The sequence below is a fragment of the Lethenteron reissneri genome, chromosome 17 (genome assembly GCF_015708825.2).
Source record: "Lethenteron reissneri isolate LAM-NWPU_2019-01 chromosome 17, ASM1570882v1, whole genome shotgun sequence".
Taxonomy (NCBI): domain Eukaryota; kingdom Metazoa; phylum Chordata; class Hyperoartia; order Petromyzontiformes; family Petromyzontidae; genus Lethenteron; species Lethenteron reissneri.
In genome coordinates this window covers 3,454,133-3,476,038 of record NC_083795.1, presented here as the reverse complement: position 1 = coordinate 3,476,038, position 21,906 = coordinate 3,454,133, and the positions used below count along the sequence as shown (strand labels likewise).

Below are 21,906 nucleotides of genomic sequence, written 5' to 3'. Positions count from 1 at the left end.
GGCGGGTCGCGGACATTAGCTGTCTGCCGTCGTGTGCCGCTCTCTCACTGTGCCGCGAAAAGACCTCCTGTTTAGTTTTGCAGACAGCTGACCCGAGGGTGAACCGAAACTCCCCATCCGAAGGTGGAAATGCAGAACGTGTCTTTCCATTAAACTATCGAATTACGCTTGTCCACGGGTGAACCGGTGAAACTTAAAGACAAATATTTTTCACTAATTTTAAACAAGAAGCGTTTCCCGCGAGTTTGCGCTCACGGTTATGAAATGCTGAGATTTGTAAAAAAAATTGTGCGCAACAAACGGAAACGTGTCTTCTTCTTTTCTTCCCGCTTAGTCTTTTTGTGTTTTATTGCTCCCCGTGGTTATTACGCGCACGGCATGTGCGGTCGTGCATTTTAATATCTGGTTACGATGACCTCTTCAGCACAGCGTTTTTACTTTCTAGCATCAAACAGTTTTCTACCGAATTACTGTTCTTGCCAAACAGTGGTTGTCTGTACCCTTGGTTCATAGCTCTTTACTCATTTAACCAGGTCCATTTTTAGCTTTCGAAGATCTCAATAAAAAAAAAAGCATATATTGACAATCTAAACAACCTCAGCCTTCGCGCAATTGGAGTTTAGAATGATTTTACAGAGAGAGATTGCCACTGAACAATAATAACTAAAATATTGCAAATGAGAGCAATATCAACTCTGAATGATTTTGGGGTCTAAACAATTACAACTTAGAAAGAGTGCAAATAGGCACAATTACAATGCTGAACGATTACAACTAGGAACGATTGCGCCTAAGCAATTACTGCTCTGAATGATTGCGGCAAGAAGATGCTTTGCAACTCTGAACAATGGTGTGTTTTGAAGATTTCAACAACGAAAGATTGAAACTGCGAACCCGTTGCAACTCTAAACAATTGAAACTCTGAGTGAGTATAACTAGGAGCAATTACGTCTAGGAGTGATTGCAGTGTTACGCAATTACAATTCCAGATGAATTCAACCAGGAGTGACTGCAACTCAGAGAGATGGTATCTCTGAATTGTTGACTCATTCTGCTGATGGCAGATGGGTGATTGAACACTCGGTGAATTTCAGTGCAGTGGACTCGAAGTCACTCTGCAGTCTGAATTAGCAATCGGAGCAATGCCATGCACTCTTCATTATGAAAAACATCGCTTTATATTTAACAGTGCCCTGTGTGTTACCTGGTTGCCAGGACAAAATACACAAGGATAACACACAAGAGTAGAATTTTGATTTAAAGCTTTCGTGACTGCAGGGATTCACATTCTTGGTTCTTTCGAAATGTCGTGAGAATTTTATAGTTTTATATTTTTATTATTTTATTGTTTCCCTGCTACGTGACTTTACCGAAAAAACCAAGAATATACACAAGAGTTGGATCGGCAAGGTGGCGCGGTCGGGTATAACGCTTGCGCTTCACAGCCAGAAGGACCTGGGTTCGATTCCTGACTCGGGTGCCTTTCTGTGTCAGAGTTTGTATGTTTTCCCCCCGTTCTGCATGGAGTTTTTTTTTTTCTGGGTTAATATTGAAAGCAAGAATTTCATTTGCATTGCGTCATTCACGCCAATTGCATCTCAGAACGCTGCACAATAATTATTACATGTTAGGGCTAAATAGTTGGGGTCACTCCAGTCGGTGTTAATTTCTGCAGCTCGTCTTGATAGTTAGGAAACGGAAATATTATCCGATCACGAGTTTGATACGCGATGAGCTGCACTGGGCTACCTGTTAAATACAGGACTGCGTATCAATTATGGCTACTCGTCTTCACGAGTCTCCATCGATACGCTCCGTCTTATCTCGCCAGTCAGTGCCTACCGGCTTCAACAGACACCTAATCGACTCCGATCCGCAGCTGGCGGCGACCTGTTGCTGTACCCGCCGCGTGTAAACTTCGCGCGACACGGCCTGCGCAGTTTGGGGGTTTCCGGCCCAAAGACGCTGGAACACGCTGCCAGCTCATGTCCGGGATCCATCCTTGAGTTTGAGCCAGTTCTGCAAAAGGCGGAAAAACGGTTGTTGTTGTTGTTTCAGAGAGCCGACTTGAATGTGTGATCAGCGCGCATTCGTGATGGGCTGGACTCATAAGAGTACACAGTCACAAATAATTTAACTTACTTAAATTATTGATGGTTGTTAGATGTTGATAAAACCTCAGTAAGCTAAATTTTTTGTTGAGCACTCACAAGTTAACCTATTTACAATACGTAAATTTAACAGCATGTAAACACCACTGTGAGGCCTACACTTGGTATCTGTAACATTGAATGACGAGGATTTGTTTTCATCGCATCAGAAACACCACTGGTATCTAGAGATACTGGCTGAGAGTGAATTCACACATGTGGCACAAAGACGTACATATTGGGTACATTGATTTCTGTCAAATCTGACACCAGGTGAAGCTGCGATGGCTAGCTTGATTCACTATAAGATTGTTGACGGGGCGGGGGGGGGGGGTGGGAATTGGCTGGGGGGCCCCTCATTTCTTTACGACTCGTAAAAACTAGGACCACTTTGAAGCAAGTTGAGGTCACAAATGGTCGTCTCTCAGAGACAACTTTCATTCATTCATTGTCTTACACCGTATATAATTGTACATTTTAACGTCTTGTTACTTGATCGGCGCTTTGGGTGGCTGATTCGTGCTCGAAAGACAGGCAGGTGTTAATTGGCTTGACTTGAGACTCGTATTGGCTGTAATCGCGTAGAAAGTTTTTTTCTTTTGCCACAGCTGGCGCAGAGATCAGAGCCACCAAATGCTTGAGAGTCAAGTAAACTTTGAACTCCATACCTCCCTGGGGAGGTGGGGGAGTAGTACCCCCTGCTCCCCTCCAAAACATTGTAATCTGTGACACAAAGCAAAAAAAACATTCCCAACAACCAGCCACGGGAAATCGCGGACTTTAGGAGTTTTAAGTCACACATTTCTCTTAAGCTGTGAATAAAAATCCGGCTTTATGGGAGGAATGGTGATTGTGACTCGCTATTCTAATATTTATGTGAAAAAAATGTGGATTCTAGGAGTTTTCCCATGTTTTTTTCTCAAACCTCATTTGTAGCAAATTTACCAAATAGGTGAACATTAACGGTATTTTTAAATTCACAATGTACTTAACATTTTTTTTTATATAAGCCGATTAATGGCTATCTTGGAAGTTTCTACCAAAACTGCTACATTAAAGTTGATTGTGAATGTCATAGCTATTGACTGCTGATGCAGGAACGAAGGAAATGGTTTATTTGACCTTGGTCTTCTTTGCAGAATTGTACCCAAATTGTGGTTACAATAATTGAATAATGGCCTAATGCCCATGGATAGGATATTATTCTCAAGCCTGTCGTTTTGAAATAATTGGTGGAACAATAGTCCTCTCCGTTTAATTCATTTCGCTTTTCCACAGTGATTCATCCAAGATGCAAACAGTCCATGTCCCGCTCAAATATAATCGCATTTGATGACCTGACATGTCAAAATTCTGCATTATCTAAACATACCACAGTCCTTATAGGGTGGATGGTTAGTGAAAAGGTATGGAACGCTCTTACATTTACAACACACAGTGCGGGATTTCATTTACACAAACTTGAGCATGTCAAGGAGCATAAACAATCACACAAACTCTGGTCATCCTCACATCGCGTGCTTTCAGATGCCCTACGGCCGTCTGGAACGCTCTTCCTTCCGATAGTAGGAAGCCACTGGAGCTATGCACTTCTAAATCTAAATTGAAAACTACTTTCTTTAGAGCTGCTTTTTCTGTTTAGTTTATTGTTCTTCACCCGCACCTCTGATTAACATGGTGGGCTACGTACGGTGCGAAAGAAGCTTGGCATACGTACGTACAACTTCTAAATCAAGGCTATTTAATTATTGATGCCCACGTGGCTTTATCTCCGATTTATACTTGGACGGTCATGTTCTTTTTATCATTCTGCTATGCCGGCCGCGGAGGTGTGTGTGTGTACACGCATGCCACCGCTTGTGAAATAGGTGGGGAAGCATTGGGGAGAGCGAAATAATGGGAAATGTTATTGGCCAGTTGTCATTTTTTTGCTGTGAGCCACACACCGAGGGTGATTTTTTGTGGCAGTATCCAGGTTTTTTTGCGAGTGGCCTTACGCGCACGCCATGCTCCCAACCTACAGCGGTTCCTTATCAGCCCTCCTACAGACGGTGATATTAATGGAGGCGTCTTTGCGAGTTGCTTGATAATGTATGGAGCTTTCTCATGTTTTACCTTTTGCTATCTCCATGAATTACTGTCTGGAATCTAGTTAAACCTGTTGCATTATGCATGGGGTTGTCCTACGTTGGCAATGCACGGTGATTAATAGCTCGGGTTTTGGATGTATGTTTTCAAGCAATATTGGGTAATGTTTCTTGCGATAAATGGATTTTTGAGTTTTAGCAGAAAATAAGTGCGTAAATAAATATATAAAGACTCAGTAGGGGTCTCTGCGCTTTGTGATGTTTGCAGAAAATGAGAGAAAATTGGATCCACAGTTAAGCTGCGTGATGCCAGGTCCTGTGTTTTGTAGTGTGCACTAAGTGCATTATAAGTGAATGCGTCTGTGCTTCATATTCTTAATGAGATTCTGAGTTTGTACATGCATTGTGTGCGTGTACGTGAATTTGCACACGCGAGTGTCCACGCGGAGTGTTTCTGTGACGTGACGGGAATGAGGCACAGTTTGTCCGTGAAAACACATTTCGCATTCGATTTTAACAGGCACGTCGTATTGCAGGCTGCCGCCCGAGCAAAAAAAAACATAAAAATTCTGCATGTTGACCTCGGCTTATGTCTGATTATAAGTTTGGATTGAAATTGGTGAGGGGAGGAAGAATTAATGTTTCTTTAATGGAGCGCGCAAACGTGTGCCTTTGTGCAGGCACGTGTGCAGGCGCGTGTGCGTGCATGGTTGGTTTGCACGGTGAGTGGATAAAGACAAAGGTCACCTGTATAGCCTTAACAGACCATTGGGACAAGTACTGGTAGTGAACACCTGTGAAGGCCGCCATGGCGCACAGGGGAGGGTGGCCAGCGCTATGCTCTGCTGCCTTTGTCTCCATCATTGCCATATTTACACCCTGCACTATGTACTCATTTGAGGCTGAGTCGACCTAGGCGATGCCCACATCACTGGTGTTGGTGGATGTGAGCGGGTATCAAACACGGGTCGCCGGGTTCGTAGCGCAGCGTGCTAACCGCCACATGCTCACATGCACACACATACACACGTACACACACACGTATCCTTCTGCTCCATGTACACAGGCCCGCCACAGATGAATGGCTTGATTCTGTAGCATACTTACTGTACAGACCTGGCCATGTGCAGGGCAAGTTTAATTAGTACCCTGGGATCAGATCTGGAAGGTGCTCAGGGGAACTCTGTTCGTACAGACAGGCATCAAGCATACAATGTATGTTCTGGTGCCAATTAGCGATGGCTTCTGGGATTAGGGAAAGGCAATTGTTTCAGCCGAGAAACGTTGAAAGTTTATGTGCACACAACAGTTTTTTTATGCTTGAGTCCCTTGTTTAATGAGTGTTGGGACAACACACAGAGTATGCTTGCTTTGCCATGAGCATTTAAAAATTAAAGCCATATTTCCACATGAGCAGAAGCAATTGTTATGTATCTTGAGCGTGCTCAAATAGCCAAACAAGCTCTATCCACCTTGACACAACTCAGAGCCATTGTCACCTTTGTAGCTTTGAAGTACAGCACCTTTACGTGATTGATCGTATATGAATTAGTGCTTTTTTCTGCCTTTATTATAGAGATATAACGCTGCTTATTGCAATCCACCCAGGTGATCTTTGGCACTGTGGTAAAACACTTGAACAAATACATCAAATTCAGTGGCGGCAGGTGCTTGTAGAACATTTTTTTTTTTGTCGTCAATACTTTTTGTTAGAAAATATAAACACACACGCGCGCGCGCGTTTGTCAAGAGGACATGAGCAGTGGGAACTTGAACGAGGATGTGATGTTCTGTGCTTGACGGTTGGCGGTAAGTGCCGTGGAATCCACAGTTTCTTGGAGAAAGAGGTGTTTGACCACGTCGGGCAATGGATGGTTTCATCATACTTGGTTCTAGCTGGCGTAGGGTGGAGAAGCTCTGCCTCAAATAAATATGTCTTTACAGTGTTTATTTTTGTGGATTGCACACAGAGAATTTCCAAAGTACCTTGTGTTGGGTTTAATATGATTGGCACTCATTTTGGGCATGGTTGGAATCTTAGGAACGAATGAAAAAAAAGTGGAATTTAAATTTTTTTTTTCTTTTGGTCGTAAAGTTTTGAGACAAAAGGCTTTCGAGCTCATTCGTACCAATGTTTTTTTAACACGAACGCATTTCACAGATTTGAGGTTCCACTAACATAGGTCATTTTAGGTAGAGTTGATAGGCCCTCAGGCTTGACTGCCCGTAGGGCCCCTACCACAATGGACTGGACTCTTCCCCTGGATGTCTACACGAGCACATACACGGTGCTTTTTCTGGGAGACTTTGCTGTTTTTTCATGGATTTTTCTGTTGCGCATAATCACTTTGAGATGTTTCTTGTTCATGTTTTTTTATTTGTTGCAGTTGCACCCGATTCAAGAGCCGAATGGCTCACAGGGCTATACCAAATAAACTGAAACTGAAATCTGAAACTGTGATTGGCAAAAAGATGTAACAATAAGGAAGATGCGTAGAATTCCACAATTCATTGTGAAATTATATTAATATCAGGAATGTGAAAGCTTTTTGGCCAGTGCCGGAATACCACACACACAACAAGGTGACATACAACTCCAGGAAGTGTACAATGTAGTATTATTTTAAATGTAGTTTCTGATGGCCTCGTGGCCTTTATAATTAATGCTTTATAAATCTGTGTCCTGTTAAAATGTATTATTATCCTTTGTAAGGGTGGAATGATTCACAACCCCCCCCATATGTGGGAATTGAAGAACATCTGTGCTGGCACGTGCACTGTGACACGGTGTAGATTACTGTCGTGTCACACTCTGTTTGTCGATTGTCTTGAGATGCGTCTGTATTTAGTTGCTAAATAAATCCAAATTGAATTGCACTGCACGTGATAAACGGTATAAATCACACGTGAGTGACCCTAAATAACAATGGTTATTCTGTCTCTTTCCCCTGAACCTTCCCCGATGATCCCTGCTTTTTCAAACCCACCGCCCCCCCCCCACCTCCGCTCGCTTTTGTTTTGCAGTTGTTTCCTTTCTCTCCTGTTGGTGGCGGCCGTCGTTTGGAAAATCAAGCAGAGCTGCTGGGCCACGAGGCGTAGAGAGGTGAGTGGCTGTCTCCGTGCAGAGCTGCTGAGCCACGAGGCGTAGAGAGGTGAGTGGCTGACTCAGTGCAGAGCTGCTAGGCCAGGAGGCGTAGAGAGGTGAGTGACTGTATTCGTGCAGAGCTGCTGAGCCACGAGGAGTAGAGAGGTGAGTGGCTGTCTCTGTGCGGAGCTGCTAGGCCACGAGGCGTAGAGAGGTGAGTGGCTGTCTCCGTGCAGAGCTGCTGAGCCACGAGGCGTAGAGAGGTGAGTGGCTGTCTCTGTGCGGAGCTGCTAGGCCAGGAGGCGTAGAGAGGTGAGTGGCTGTCTCTGTGCAGAGCTGCTGAGCCACGAGGCGTAGAGAGGTGAGTGGCTGTCTCTGTGCGGAGCTGCTAGGCCACGAGGCGTAGAGAGGTGAGTGGCTGTCTCCGTGCAGAGCTGCTGAGCCACGAGGCGTAGAGAGGTGAGTGGCTGTCTCCGTGCAGAGCTGCTAGGCCAGGAGGCGTAGAGAGGTGAGTGGCTGTCTCGTACAGAGCTGCTGAGCCACGAGGCGTAGAGAGGTGAGTGACTGTCTCCGTGCAGAGCTGCTGAGCCACGAGGCGTAGAGAGGTGAGTGACTGTCTCCGTGCAGAGCTGCTGAGCCACGAGGCGTAGAGAGGTGAGTGACTGTCTCCGTGCAGAGCTGCTGAGCCACGAGGCGTAGAGAGGTGAGTGACTGTCTCCGTGCAGAGCTGCTGAGCCACGAGGCGTAGAGAGGTGAGTGACTGTCTCCGTGCAGAGCTGTTGGGCCACGAGGCGTAGAGAGGTGAGTGGCTGTCTCTGTGCGGAGCTGCTAGGCCACGAGGCGTAGAGAGGTGAGTGGCTGTCTTCGTGCTGTCCATGCAAGACCAACAGTGATTCCACATCTAATTGTATTTTGTGTTTGCAAGCACCGGTCTGTCTGTCTATATATACATGTGTATGTGCGTGTGTGTGTGGAGTGGTGGCGCAGTGGTTAGCGCGTTACACTATGAACCTGGTGACCCGAGTCCGATTCCCGCTTACGACTAATAACAGTGGCGAATATTTGAACCGGTCCTGAACCCTTTCCCTAGGTTGACTCGGCCCCAAATGAGTAGCTAGTGTGATGTGCCACTTGGGAGACAAAGGCGGTCGGGCGTGGTGCTGACCGCCTACCCGCTCGTGTGCTGTGCCGGCCTTCATAGTAGCTCGCTAACAGCACTTGCCCCAAAAGTCTGTAAAGGCTATAAAAGGGAGCTTGGTCTTTCTGTCTGCTTGTGTTTCCTTGTCAAAGATCCCCTATGTACTCTACAGTTGCATTTGGAGGCTTGCCCTCTTTTCTTTCCGCCTGATGAAGACCGCTTGCGTTGCGATCGAAACGTCGTGGGTTTTTTGCTTTTCTTTTTATTTTATTTTTATTTTCTATCTACGTGACTTTACTGAAAGAACCAAGAATATGAATTCCTGCAGTCACGAAAGTTCTAAGTCAAAATCTACACGGGCTATTGTGGCGCGCGATAGCGTAGTGGTTAGCATCATGTGCTCCAAACCCGGCAACCTGAGTTCCATTCTTCCTCGTAGCCAATATCGGTGATGAATAACTGAACCAGTCCTGGGCCTTCCTTAGGTCGATTCGGCCTTAAATGAGTACCTGCTGCCATGTGTAAACATCAGAATTGGGGGAGACAAAGGCAGCCAGGTGTGGTCCTTACGACCACCCCCCTGTGTTCCGTGCCGGCCTTAAAAGATACACACTAAAAATGATTGCCCCAACAGTCTGTTCAAGGCGATGTGAGAGATCTCGCACTCTATGCTCATCTCTCATTCTGTCTTATCATCGCCGACCTCCATCATCCAGCCTCACTAAGTGGGCCTTAAAATTGACCACGTTAATAATTGTGCGAGTTCTTTTTACAATATTACAGCATGTCATCCGTCGGAGTTTGAGTGCAAAAATATCAGTAATTTAGTATCGTCTTTGCTCCGTTTGAAACAAGATGCGGTAAATAATCTAGCATCATTGTGTGATCCTTCGCACATTCTCACCTGCCATCTGTATGGTCGAGGAACCATGCCGTTTTTACATTCTCATGGCATATTTTTTATCCAAAGTTGTAGATTCAATGAGTCATTGCTAATCCTCTACATGCCTATCTCATTAAAAGTGTATCCCTACGCTAACTCATTTCTAATTATAACTGAAAATAATTATTTTTTAGCTATTTTTATGATTAAGACTGGATATTGAGTTTCTCTTTCCTTTTAGCTTAATTGACCTGAGGCTGCTTAACAAAAGTGAATGATATGTATTAATCAATTGTCATGGCTCAAGAAAGAAAAAAACCCGTCATCCTGTGCAACATAGCTGAGTAGTATTTCAGTTTCTTTCGTTGCGTTCGAGTCGTGAACGCTTATTCCACAATTGCTACTTGTTACAGGGCAAGGTCGGGTGGGGGTGGGGGTGCGTGGGGTTAACGCAGCTTCTGTGTCCAAGACTTGAGATCGGCCTCCTCCCAGACCAGACACGGAGCGCTCGCGCCCGCACGTGCGTTGGCCTGAGATGTGCGAGCGTGCGGCCACAAATAGCCATCCCGTAAGCATCGGCGAGTCACGTGGCCCTCAAACGTGTCCAGCTAGTTAAACCGACCGATTCATGTGCCACTTTGTGGACAGTCAACAGTGGTCGTCCTATGGGTTGGACATAGGAATCCAGAATTTCCTCCTCCATGGCAACCAACTGGGATGAGCATACCTGCAGTAGGGCCGCGTTGAGGTGGCGGAGAGGGGGGCGGGTGTCCTAACTGGACATTTGTCCAAGGCCCCAAAAACTTAAGAGGGGTCCATGAAAAACAAAGTGCAACAGCTTACATTTACAATCAACTCGCATCGTAGGAAGCGTCTCAAGAGGGCAGATTTACAAAGCAGGAAAAACTGGAGGGAATGGAGGAGACAGAGCCAGGCAAAAGGGAGAAGAGCAGAAGTTAAGGAGGCTTCCCCGAAGATTTGGGGGTGGAAGAGAGGAAGGCGTGGAGGAGAGTTTTTTTTTAAATCGGAGAGAGGGGAGCAGCCTGGGTCGGGAGTTCCAGAGGGGGAACGGGGTGGGTAGGGGGGGGGGATAGCTAAGCAGTTTAAGGATGTACATTTCAGATAAAAGTTTAGATTTACTCCATACAGCAAGCAAATTCATAAAGCAAGCATAATTCATCTTGGGAGGAAGGGGGGGGGGGGATCTATAAGTAAAAAACAATAATCAAAATATCTAAAAATGCAACCTTTAAATACACAACCAATATTCGCTGCTCACGTGAACGTTAATGAAAACTGACTTAAAGCTTTAGTAACTGCAGGAATTCATATCGCGAGAGAGCTGCCGAGGCAGGAGAACTTCTTTTTTATCCTGCCTCGGCAGCTCTCTCGCTATTTTCATGTCACCTGACGATGATTGCTTGTGTTGCGATCGAAACGTCGTGATAATATTGTTATTTTTCTGTCTACGCGGCTTTACCGAAAGACCCAAAGAATATGTTAATGAAAACTGTTGAAGGCCCACAAGTGCGCCTTGCTCGCTTCACGAGCACGGCCTGCGGGCGAGAGCACGGTTGGAAGTGAAGCCAGCGTTGCACGAGTTGCGACATCTGTCCCATCGCGTCACTCAGTCGCTCGCGACGCGTCATCGGGGGGGGGGGGGGGGGTGGTTCTGAGGTCTTCACGTAGTCACCTCGGGGCGACCAATCGCATCCGACGGCCCGTCGCAACAGTCCGGTGTGACATCACCGGTCCCACAATCCCCATTCCCCTGTTTGGTTTGTTTCCTGCCGAGTGGCGCGCCACGTGCAGAACTCCGCTTTGTAGTCTGGGCCACTGCAATGGACTCTCCATTCCCTGAGCACACACACCTCCCTCCAGTTTGCTGTGCTGTGGCGTTTTGAATTTGCATTTAAATTTGAGTACAATTGCTTTTGATTGTAGGCTTCGATGTAACTGGCCGATGGGTTTATTTTGTTTCAGCATTTTCAATGCTCGGAAGGTTTCCCATGTTGTTTCCTTGTTCAAATTGTGAACCAGATCAATGTTATCTGCCCAAGTGCAGTCAGTCACTAAACCAGCAAGCAAGGAGTTGTGTTACATATTTTTGGCTATCATCTAGAGAGTGGAGATTGTGCATCGACTCACGCCGCACATTTGTATTTGCTCAAATAATTCAAGCCGGGGGCCTCTGGTTACCACGTGGACGTGTTTACACTTCTTAAATAGGCGTTCTCACCATCAGACGTGCACACACCACCAGGGATACGCTCCGTGTATACGCATCGGTGCCACACATATAAGTCAGTTCTGCAAGATGCAGTGGGAGAGATGACACGCTCATGAATAGTATGTATTATTGAACGTGCGTGAAGGCGAACACTACAAACCCCTTCAGCCCACATTATTTGTTGTTCCTCGCACTCTCCTTCGCAAAAGTAAATCACTTGTCACGTGTCGAGGCTCGGGCTCGAAACAGACTGCGGCTTTTTGTGTTCATCTTAAATAGTTTGAGAGCTTTTGAGATATAGATATAAAAAAAAACTGTTGACACCCTCGGATGCCAGTCCGTGCATCACTACCGAGCGAAGCCAGCGTTGCACGAGTAACATTGACTGGTAATTTCGCAATCATCGTCTCTCTAACTCTGGGGAAATACCCACCATGCAACAACCCTGTGTATTTGTCCGTGTTAGACTTTTCAGAAATGGTTCACTTCTCTACGAACCCAAAGGGTGCAGTCTAGACTGCTCGCAATAAGTAAGTTTTGTTATGCTGTACCACATCGTTTCGTGGTTCCAAGTTAGGGCTTTTTTGTCTATGGCAAGGATGCATGACAGTGCTTTCATTTAGTGTTCATATATTTTCTTTTCCAGTTCTAACTTTTGTAAAAAAAAAATGCCCTCCCTCTTCTATTCTCTTTGTGCTGTCGGGCATCATGTCAGGAGATGAAAAATCATTTCAGAAGTACTGCAGAGTATAACCCCCCTGCCCCCACTTGTGTTAGACACTGGTCTGTAAAAGAAGACATTACAAAACTACTTTTGAGATCCCTTCAATTGATCTTGTTGCACGTCAGTCCCAATGAAATTTTCATTTTGATTTAAAGCTTTCGGTGACTGCAGGGATTCATATTCTTGGTTCTTTCGGTAATGTCACGTAGAAGGGAAACAATAAAATAATAAAAATATAAAACTGAAATGTAGTCACATTAAACGCGAGCCTATTAATGTAATTCAGTTGGGGTTTTGTGCACTGCTCAGTGACGTACGTCAGTTGCGACTGTCGACTCACTGGACTTGAGAACCTGGTTTAGAATGGCTTGTCCACGTTCTAAACCAGCATCTCAGTGGGTGCCACCTCTCAGCATTGTCACCTCTGAGTTACCGAGCCAGCGGTTAAGAGCCCATTACCACCGGACAGTTTTCAACAACTGCCAATGCTCCAGCTTATCACGGAAAAACTGTCCCGTTGATGGATTACGGTTCGGTTTTGTTCCCGTAAAGGATGGTGTCACGTGTAGTGATGGTATCAACCATTCATTGGTTCTGCCACCGTTCACCTGGTGCGGTGTTTCTCTGAAGGTGTCACGGGCACTGCAATATGAGGCCGGCATCTGGCCACAGCTAACATCAGTGGCGTGTGGTATCTCGGCCGGTCCTGGGTTTTCCACCCCTTTATCAACCCACACTCACCAACCTGGTGAAATATGGTCAAACAACCCTCTTGGCTGAAAGGGCTTGGGAAGGCCTTCATACAACAGTTGATTGATAAAAAAATTACTGTTATTTTTTAATTTATTTAATATTTGGCATAATATGTTAATTGAGTTCCTCCCGAAATGGGTGGTGAAGACCCCAGTAATGTTTTTTTTGTGTAATTTTATTTTTAAGTTGCAATTAAAACATCGCAATGTCCTCCTCTGCTGACGACAAGGAAAGCCTTTATCCACATCGAGTGAATTTTCAAGAATTCTGCACAATCCTCGGCCTATCTTCTCTGCATTGCAGTCCATCTATCACGTGTGACAACGCTTTTAATATGTGGGGGGGGGGGAAATGTGACGCGTTGCGTGACGACCGGGTCGACGTGCTCCCACTTGGGTTCTGAATTCACTCATGCGGACGTCCTGACTGATACGAGGGTTATCATAACCAACACAAACCCTGGGCTTTGCTACGGACTGAAACTTTGCTCTAAAGCCATGGGTTAGAATAGGGCTTCACACGTGAAGTAAGCTAGTCTAAACCGCAGATTAGACGGTGCGATACCGAGCCGGTAGCTTTGGCCACATACGTACATCGTTTTCCATTTGAAAAGTTAATATTACAGCTGAGTCTTTTTTGAGAAAACATAAAAGTTGCAGCTGTTCAAGCGGTGAACATCGCGGGTGTCATGTAAGAATTTTTCGTGAAATGCGATGTAAATTGAGAAGTTATTTTCCATAGCAGAATATTAACGGGAATAAGTGCATGCAATCATGTGCTTATTATAATATTTTCAATGCACTTACCGCTAAATATTACACATCTGCATTTCTAGTAATTTTCTCGAACACAAAAACATTTAATTTTGCTTACGGATCAAAAAAAAAAGTTCAGTCGAGATTAGTTTATAACCATAAAAAGAATGAACAAATAAAATAAATATTTGTACGAACATATAAAATTAAGGATCCTGAAGGCAAGGCTGAAATTGAGATAATTCAACGGAGGGATGTGCTTCAGAGAGATTCAGACTTTGTCGAAGCGGAGGGTTTGTAAGAAAATAATAAGACCAGTATTGACTTAAGGGTCTGAACGTTGGACTCACCAGGCGAGGGGAGTGGGTGCTGTGCACTCCGGATATAAGGATGATGAGATGGATCTCATGGGAATCACAACTGGATCGGATCGGAAATGAAGAGACAGGTCAAGGGAGAATGCAAAACGCGGTAGCAATCTCGGACAAGCTGAGAGAGAGTCAACTCGGCTCGGCTCGAATGTGTTGGGAGGAACAGAGGCCGGTGAACGTGAGTAGCACCAGGAGCCCAAGAACCAGGGCCTTGGACAGAGGTGGTTGAATCTGGATATGAAGGGGACTGTGCGAGTGGATGTTGTGAGATGATGGCCACGGACAGGAATGAGCACACATAGAGGATCAGGAGCGAAGACTGCCCACTTGAGTGGGGGGGGGGGGGGACAAGGCTAGGAAGAAGATGACAACCAGAGGCCCTGGAACGTAAACAAGATACTGGGAATCACCAGCGATTGAACATTTACCATCTCAGTGATTTTTGGTCAGATTAGTTCTCTTGAGTGGATATTCTCTATAAACCTAACATTCTTTATACACGTGTGTGTGCTTAGTAGGGATATTAAAGGGATATCAACATCTATTCATCACACGCATCGTATCATAAGAACCAATTATTTCCCATTCATACGCGTACACAAATTATATCCATTTATATTCTGTAGATTCTTACCACTATATATTCTGTATGCACCACCGGGGGCATGAAAGGGTTGCTGCTTTGTGGATCAAATCATACATTGCTTTTTCTTCAAATCATGGAGGGGGTGAAGCATTGCATGCCTAGTGTTGAGAATTTTTATGAAAAACATTCTGAGAAGTACGATTGTTTGAATTCGATAGATTTTCATTGTTATTATGACGCTTGTTTACCAAGAAAAGCCTTGCTTAGTCTCAAGACTCTCTTTTTCACGAGGGCCCTGTCACATTTGCTCATTTGCAGGGGCGATGTTTTTTTATGTGTCATCTCAATTGAGTAATTTTTGCGAATAATTTTGGCATTGGAGTTATGAGGCCAGCACTGGTTACGTTGTTTGTGTGTTTTGCTTTGGAAGGTAGACAGTGGAACCGGAGTAAGGCCTTGCAGAACAAGGCGAAGAACATGAAAGCTCCACGCAGAAAGATGCGCGAGTCAGACATCAAACCCAGTCCCCTCTTGCTGTGCGCTATGAGTATAAACAATGCACCACCCTGCCACTTACTTTTTTTTACGTATAACTGCACGTGTGCAATAGTTAGTGTGCAGTGCAACGGTTAGCGCACTGCGCTATGCATGTAGATATGTTGAACTTTCGCACCGTACGTTGACGGCCGTGCTAATCCGAGGTGTGGGGAAAGTACAACAAACTAAACACAAAAAGCAGTTCTAAAGAAATTCGTTTTCAATTTAGATTTAAAGTGCAAAGCTCCAGTGGTTTCCTAACCCAGTGACCCAAGTTTGATTCCCACTCACGGCCAACACCAGTGACGATTATCTGAATGGGTCCTGGGCCTCTCGTAGGTCGACTCAGCCTCAAATAAGCACCTGATGCGGTGTGTAACCATCACCACTGGGGAGACAAAGGCGGCCGGGCGTGGTGCTGGCCACCCACCCCTTCGTGTGCCGTGCCAGCCTTCATAGGCGCTCGCAAACGGCACTTGCCCGAGCAGTCCTTTAAGGCTATATGGGGGGGCTTTTGTCTTCGGAGTAGGTCGTGTTGTTAATACCTTGCAGCTGCAATGTGCTGAAACTTGCGGTGGGGGAGGTTGGCCTTTGATGAGCGAGGAAAGGATGCAAGCCCACGTAGCTCGGCGTGACTTTGACATGATCTTGATGGCGACCTTTGTTTCTAGCGGGAAATTGACTAGCGTCGTGATTTAAATATCGAATGCAAAGTAAAGGTCTGAAATGTTAAAACACTCGCAGAGCAAATTTCTTTTTTCTCCAAGACATTAGTGTCGGCCTTCTCCGCGCTAGGTTTTGAGGGCCAACCGATAGATGTGAATTAACCTCTTTAAATGGTGGCCGGTGGTTACATTTCCTCCGTACTCGGTTTTTGTGCTGAGGGTTAGTTTAAGTTAAACATTTTTTTGTTGTTGCAAGAATGGGGTGGTAGTGGTCGTTCTGCTCCGCGAATCCGTGTAATATAACTCTCGGAAGAATTTTAATTCCTTCCCAAAATACTGCAGGTAGACTTCAGGTGCTTAGGCAAGTTCAACACTTAAGCAGTGTCAGCTCTCCCCCCCCCCATCCCCCCCCCCAATTGCTGTATAATCATCAGTTTAGCTTATTAACATTTAGCATGCCTGTCGGCTTCGGTCACTTTCAGCTCCCACAGCCTCGATATCCGGGCCCGTCGTTAAGTCGGCGCCGGAGGAGAATGCAGTTCGGATTGCGAGAGTTATAACGGCGCCCGACTAATGAAAAGCGGTCTAGTTCTCGACTCTGAAACTCTGAGAGCGATAAAAAACCCGAGAGCGAAACTCCCCTGCTGCCAAACGCGGCTGTGCAGAGAAGAAAAGTGAGACTCGCAGGATGGTCGCGTCATAGGCCACTGCTTCGGATAAAAAACTAAGTTTGTGTTTCAGCAAACTCGTCCCCCCGTGCAGATAATACGCTACATTAATCATTAAGCGGCCACCTGGGCAATGACACCGATGAGCAGAAAACGTTTAATAGGAAGTGTTCGTAGTTGCATTGCTTATTGAGAGGCCACAGTTGCTATTTGTTTTGAAACTGCAAGTGACGGAACATTCTGAAGCAGCCCTGCATTGCTAAGTAATCAAAATCCTTTAATACACCCGTAAATATAACAAGATGTGTCATTGAGTGTGTGTGTGTGTGCATGTTCACGTGAGTTGAGTTGTATTTTTTGTGCCAATTTATGTGAACTAGATTATGAGTATCGATTGCAGCGCATGGGAGATGTCTCGCCGCGTACTAATAGTGCATTGCGATGTAAGCAACCACTTAATGCGGCTAAAATTTTCCTTTTGATCGCAAGAAAATTGTGATCTCCTGGCTCTCCAGTTGGGGGGGTCTCTTTCTAACGTGATAATCACATTTTTGAAAATGCCATTCTCCCACAGTGCATTCATCCCATACATTTAGATATGTCACGAGCAGCCCCCACGTGCTTTGGATGTGTTTTTACGTACCCCCCCCCCCCCCCCGTTCCCCTCCGGCCGGCCTGTCTGCCAGCCAGAAAGCCAGCAAAACTCTTTTCTAACATAGTATGATCGTGTGATAGCATATCCATCATATTTGCACGAGATAAACGGTGGGTGGGAGGGAGGTATGACGTCATGCACGGTGGGTGATGTTACCACTGCACGATTGCACTTGGCCGCACGCCAGCCAGCAATGCAGGCATGAATTCAGCCAGCAAAACCTTTTTCCCTGGAAAAGGACGATGCTCTTGTCAACTGCTAATTTAGGTAAAGGATATTTTAATTGCATTAAATGCCGAATTAAATAGAGAACATTTTGCTCATATCCCACGTGCAGATAACAAAGAGTACAGCCATTGGATAATGATGACATAATGGGCTCATGACATCAAGAACCCACTTAGACTTTTAATCATCCTTATTTTTAGACATGCACTCGTATGATTGTTGCTCGGCTGCACTGAACAACTGTTAATTCCCACGCCGTATCTGAAAATATTTTTTCTCTTCAGTTGTGTTAATGGGCAGATATATAAGATAGTTAATTATTCATGCACCAAGTCTGATTTTGGTGGGACCGCTATCGATTGACTTGCCTCTAGAGTCTGCGTCGATGCACAGGGGCGGCTCTGCATCTTGACCTCTGCTCTCTAGAGCTTTACCAGTCTCTCTCGCGCTTTTGCGATTTCCTACATCTGTTGGTGAATACAATTAATTTATATGCGTATATATATACAATTTAGTTCACCACGTAAAGATTGACATGAAGTTCAATTGAAAGCGGTTTGTGTGCATTTTCCTTAATTTTGAGTGTAAATGCACGTAATATTACTCGCAGGTCATAAGAAAAAAACATTTATTAAGCGCCTTTCTACAAGATACTCAAAGCGCTGATTGGTGATGCTTTCGCGTTTCATGCATTCCTTTTTTTTCCAATGAACATTCACAGTGACTGAAATACGATTGGGAAGGTATGTTGAAGAGAATCGGATGCTGACCGATTGCTTATATTTTAGAATTTTCCAGCAGCACGTGATGCATTATAGCTTAAGAACACGCGTCTTGAAGAATCGTACTGGTTTGTTTTTGCAGGTTGCGTCATGTTTTATGCATGTTGCTGTGTTTGTGTTCAGCAAGTTTATTTAGTGGGTTCAGGCTTCACGTGCTGTCATGAAACTTCAGGGTCTTCACAGCGAGTCGCCCAATAAACACGCGCTGCATGGTAATGTTGTGGCCCTTGCAGATCCCGTTGACAATTGCTTCCATCACGGAATGATATCGTAGTTACATCGATTGAATTGTAAAAGCCACTGTTCCATATACCGTGTGTGTGTGTGTGGCTTCGCTATAAATTATTTGTTCCTATTACGGCAAACCCCTCAAAAAGACTTGCACACTATCTGGTGCCCGGCAGCCAGAACGATAAGTTACACGGCAACAACAGCCACCATTTGCCACGAAGCGACAGTGACGTCACCCCCGCTCTTGTGCCAGTTTATGACGGAACACGCACACACGCTCCTCCAGGGCATCGTTGCAATACCCCACTACCCTGTCTCGATATCCCGTAACGATCATCTGGAGTTTTGAGAAATTTTTTGGCTTTGGTTCCACAGAGCCTGTTGGGCAGCACTTGGGGGGTGGGTTTCCTACTCCGAGAGCGTTCGCAGTGGTGGCCGCCGTGACACTTGCAGCCGGGTGTGTTTTGGCCAGCCTATCTATATTTGAGGCCAATCTTAAAACCAGCGACGGCCGCTCCTTGTGCCTCACCTGCCACCAGGAGGGAGTGTGTTCTGTATAACCCGCTTCCAGCGTGGGAGTAGGGAAAAACGTGCTTTTCGAGTGTTTGGTTGCAAGAAATGTCGACACGATAAGCCACTTCTCGTTGAGCGATCGTTCGTGGACAGGTCACTTCTGAAAAAGAGCTACATAGCTCAGTGAACCTAACCTGGTGAAGTAAAACATTGTTTTAACAATAGAGTGAAATGCCAATAATTGGCCGCCCCGTGGAAGGGTGGCCAGGACCCTGACCAATGAAAGTTGGCTCGAGCAGCAGGATTAAACAAATGCTGCAGCACGATTTAGTTCGGCCCTCTCAGATGCGGCTGCCCCAAGGGGAGGAGGGGGGCGGTGGTGGCCCAAGACCAGCAGCATCAAAGTTTCAGCCAGCACAAGCGGTCCCCATCTGGAGGAGCTCTGCGATTTGCCACACGCTGCAACGCCCTGAAATGGCACAAATCCCCACGTCTGGTTAGGAGGGGGGGGGGGGGGTGTTAATCGGCTGGTGCTCTGAAAGACACCTAGACCTTCTGTCATGCGATGGCTCTCATGAAACGAAGCAGCTGCTGAATCAACTCTTTAGCCAGCCCTAGGCGGTGCCTGGTCTGGGCCGTGGGAGTCTTTCCTATTCCTATCCAATGCCTGCTTCGTCCCATTTCTCATTCCTCCCGCATTAATCTTTGCAATGAGATGTAATCTTCACACCATTTCCGGTCCCCCGCAGCTATTCACTCTAACGGCCCTAACTTAGCGATCGTCTACTCCAGATGCTGGTGGCACCCTCTTTGAAACGTCTTCTCATAATCTATTATTTCTTCTCTCATCCTCCTCCCCACTCACATTGCCCTCACCTCAGTACTCTGTCCATATGCCAATACGACTTGAAAAAAATGCCTTTAACTGTGATCATTATATGGGACCCCCTCTTGAGCCACCCCATTCACTTTGCCTTATGGAACACTCGGTCGATAAATAATAAGTCGGCCCTCGTTTTTTTGACCTTTTTTGAGAGGGAAAGATTGATGCGTTCTGTCTTTTTCAAACTTGGCATTCAACACGCAGCCAGGGGATTGGTGTCGGGTTTTTAGCGTTGCAGTTATGATGCGCGTTGCGTTAATTAAATGTGCATCTGGCAGTTTTGTGTATACGAGCTCCCGGACCAGGCTGGAGCGCAGCGACTGTGCCCCTGAGTGGCTCGGTGAGAGGGCGGTAGTTCGCAGCGCACCCACCCTCCCCCCCCTTGGGTCCTTCCCAACAAAGTTTCTGCCCGTGAAGTAAATAAAAAGTAAAGATCGCCGTTTTTCTACACGAAGTCATTCGTCAACGTGTTCTTCTTACCTTAATGACTATCTCCGTGTACATCCCTACTCGGCTTATCCGTTCCAGTGCTGACCTTGACCTCTTTTAATCGCGGTTCATCACCAGTTCCGTGGGAGGTTCCCCTCGTTTTCTGTCACGGCTTCTGAAGTCTGGAATTCCCTGCCCTCGTGAGCTTACGAACGTTGATTCCTCGGCCTGTGTTTTCAACTGGTCTAAAGGCTCACTTGTTTCCCCATGCGCCACTCCCTTGCACTGTCATCCCGTCATTCATGCTGTTGCTTTTACCGTTCCTGTGTTTTTGTTTCAAGCGAAGTTTCGTGAACAATCTTGGTTGTGGTAGCATTTACATGCTGCTCTTGAGTTGACATTGCACTGTATCGGTGAAGTTTCTGCCAAGAAACTTTCCCTAAAGGCCTATTGCTTGCCATCCTAAAGGTAACGGTCCCGGCTAGCTTGTCTCTTTACACTGAAGTGATGAGGGGGGACCACGATTTGTTTACCTCAGTCCTGGACAAGATATTCATGGTGTTAGAGAGATAAGATCCCGAATGTGTACAGGCCCCTTGGTGCCTACATATGCTCCTTAATGTTCTGTACGGACCATCTGTTTGAACCAATGTCTACTGAATCAAGACCATTTGTTCTGAGAGGCTGCTTACTTTCAACTTTCCACTTGCCTTTCCTGATGGTTTTGTTTAATCAGGGCTTTTGTTAAACCTTTCACGTTTTTTTTCATAGTTTGTAAACCCATTGTTGTACTGTACTTCCCAATGGGTATTGATTTCAAGTTTCATTTATTAGGTATAGCCCTGTGAGCCATGCGACTCGTAAGTCGGGTGCAACCGCAACAAATAAAATATGAACACAGAACATCCCAAAGCGACGACGCGCAACATGAACATCCAGGAATAAACCAGCAAATATTCCCCAAAAAAAAGTGACAGCAGGCCGTGGTTATGCTTTTGTAAATCGATGTCACCGAAGTTAGTGCCTCTGCTGGTTCAGAGACGGGCCTGTTGTGTATTCCACCCTGTGTTGTGTTTTAAAAGTTTAAGTTCTGGGTGGCGGGCCCCAGTCGGCATCTTTTTTAAGGAGTTTCTCGACAGCAGCTGAGGAAAACCAGGCTCGGTTTCTTTAAAGCCCTGCGTTTAACCTATCGTTCGCATGAATTACAGTGGGAAATTGGTGAAGACGCGGCGGCTTCATACAAGGCTCCTTTTCTGTCGGTGACAAAATGAGCAAGGATCAATAAATGTGGGACCACCATCTGTTTGTGAGATCGTGCGGTCTGCTTAATGAATTCTGAGCCACTGGGCACTTTTGATTAAAGTGCTAATACTTGCATTATTTTAGACAGTGCATGGTTTTATACTGTAATCCTCCCATATACCTGAGGATGAGTTGTACTTAAAATTATTTTGCACATTAAAAGTGCATTTGTCAGTGGTGAGATGAAATGTTGACGTTTTCCTGTACCAAAGTTTTCTTTTCATATTTGTATGCACTAACCGTGCGTTTTA

At 45.6% G+C, this 21,906-nt stretch overlaps 1 protein-coding gene across 2 annotated transcripts in view; it reads left to right on the top strand.

The window, feature by feature from the left end:
• The window catches only part of ATRN (attractin), a 305,667-nt gene that overhangs the window by 218,925 nt on the left and 64,836 nt on the right, over positions 1 to 21,906 (top strand). For both annotated transcript variants that reach the window (XM_061552847.1, XM_061552846.1), the window contains exon 26: positions 7,262 to 7,340. In XM_061552847.1, coding sequence (XP_061408831.1) covers positions 7,262 to 7,340 — 79 coding nt within the window. The remainder of the gene's footprint in view (positions 1 to 7,261; positions 7,341 to 21,906) is intronic.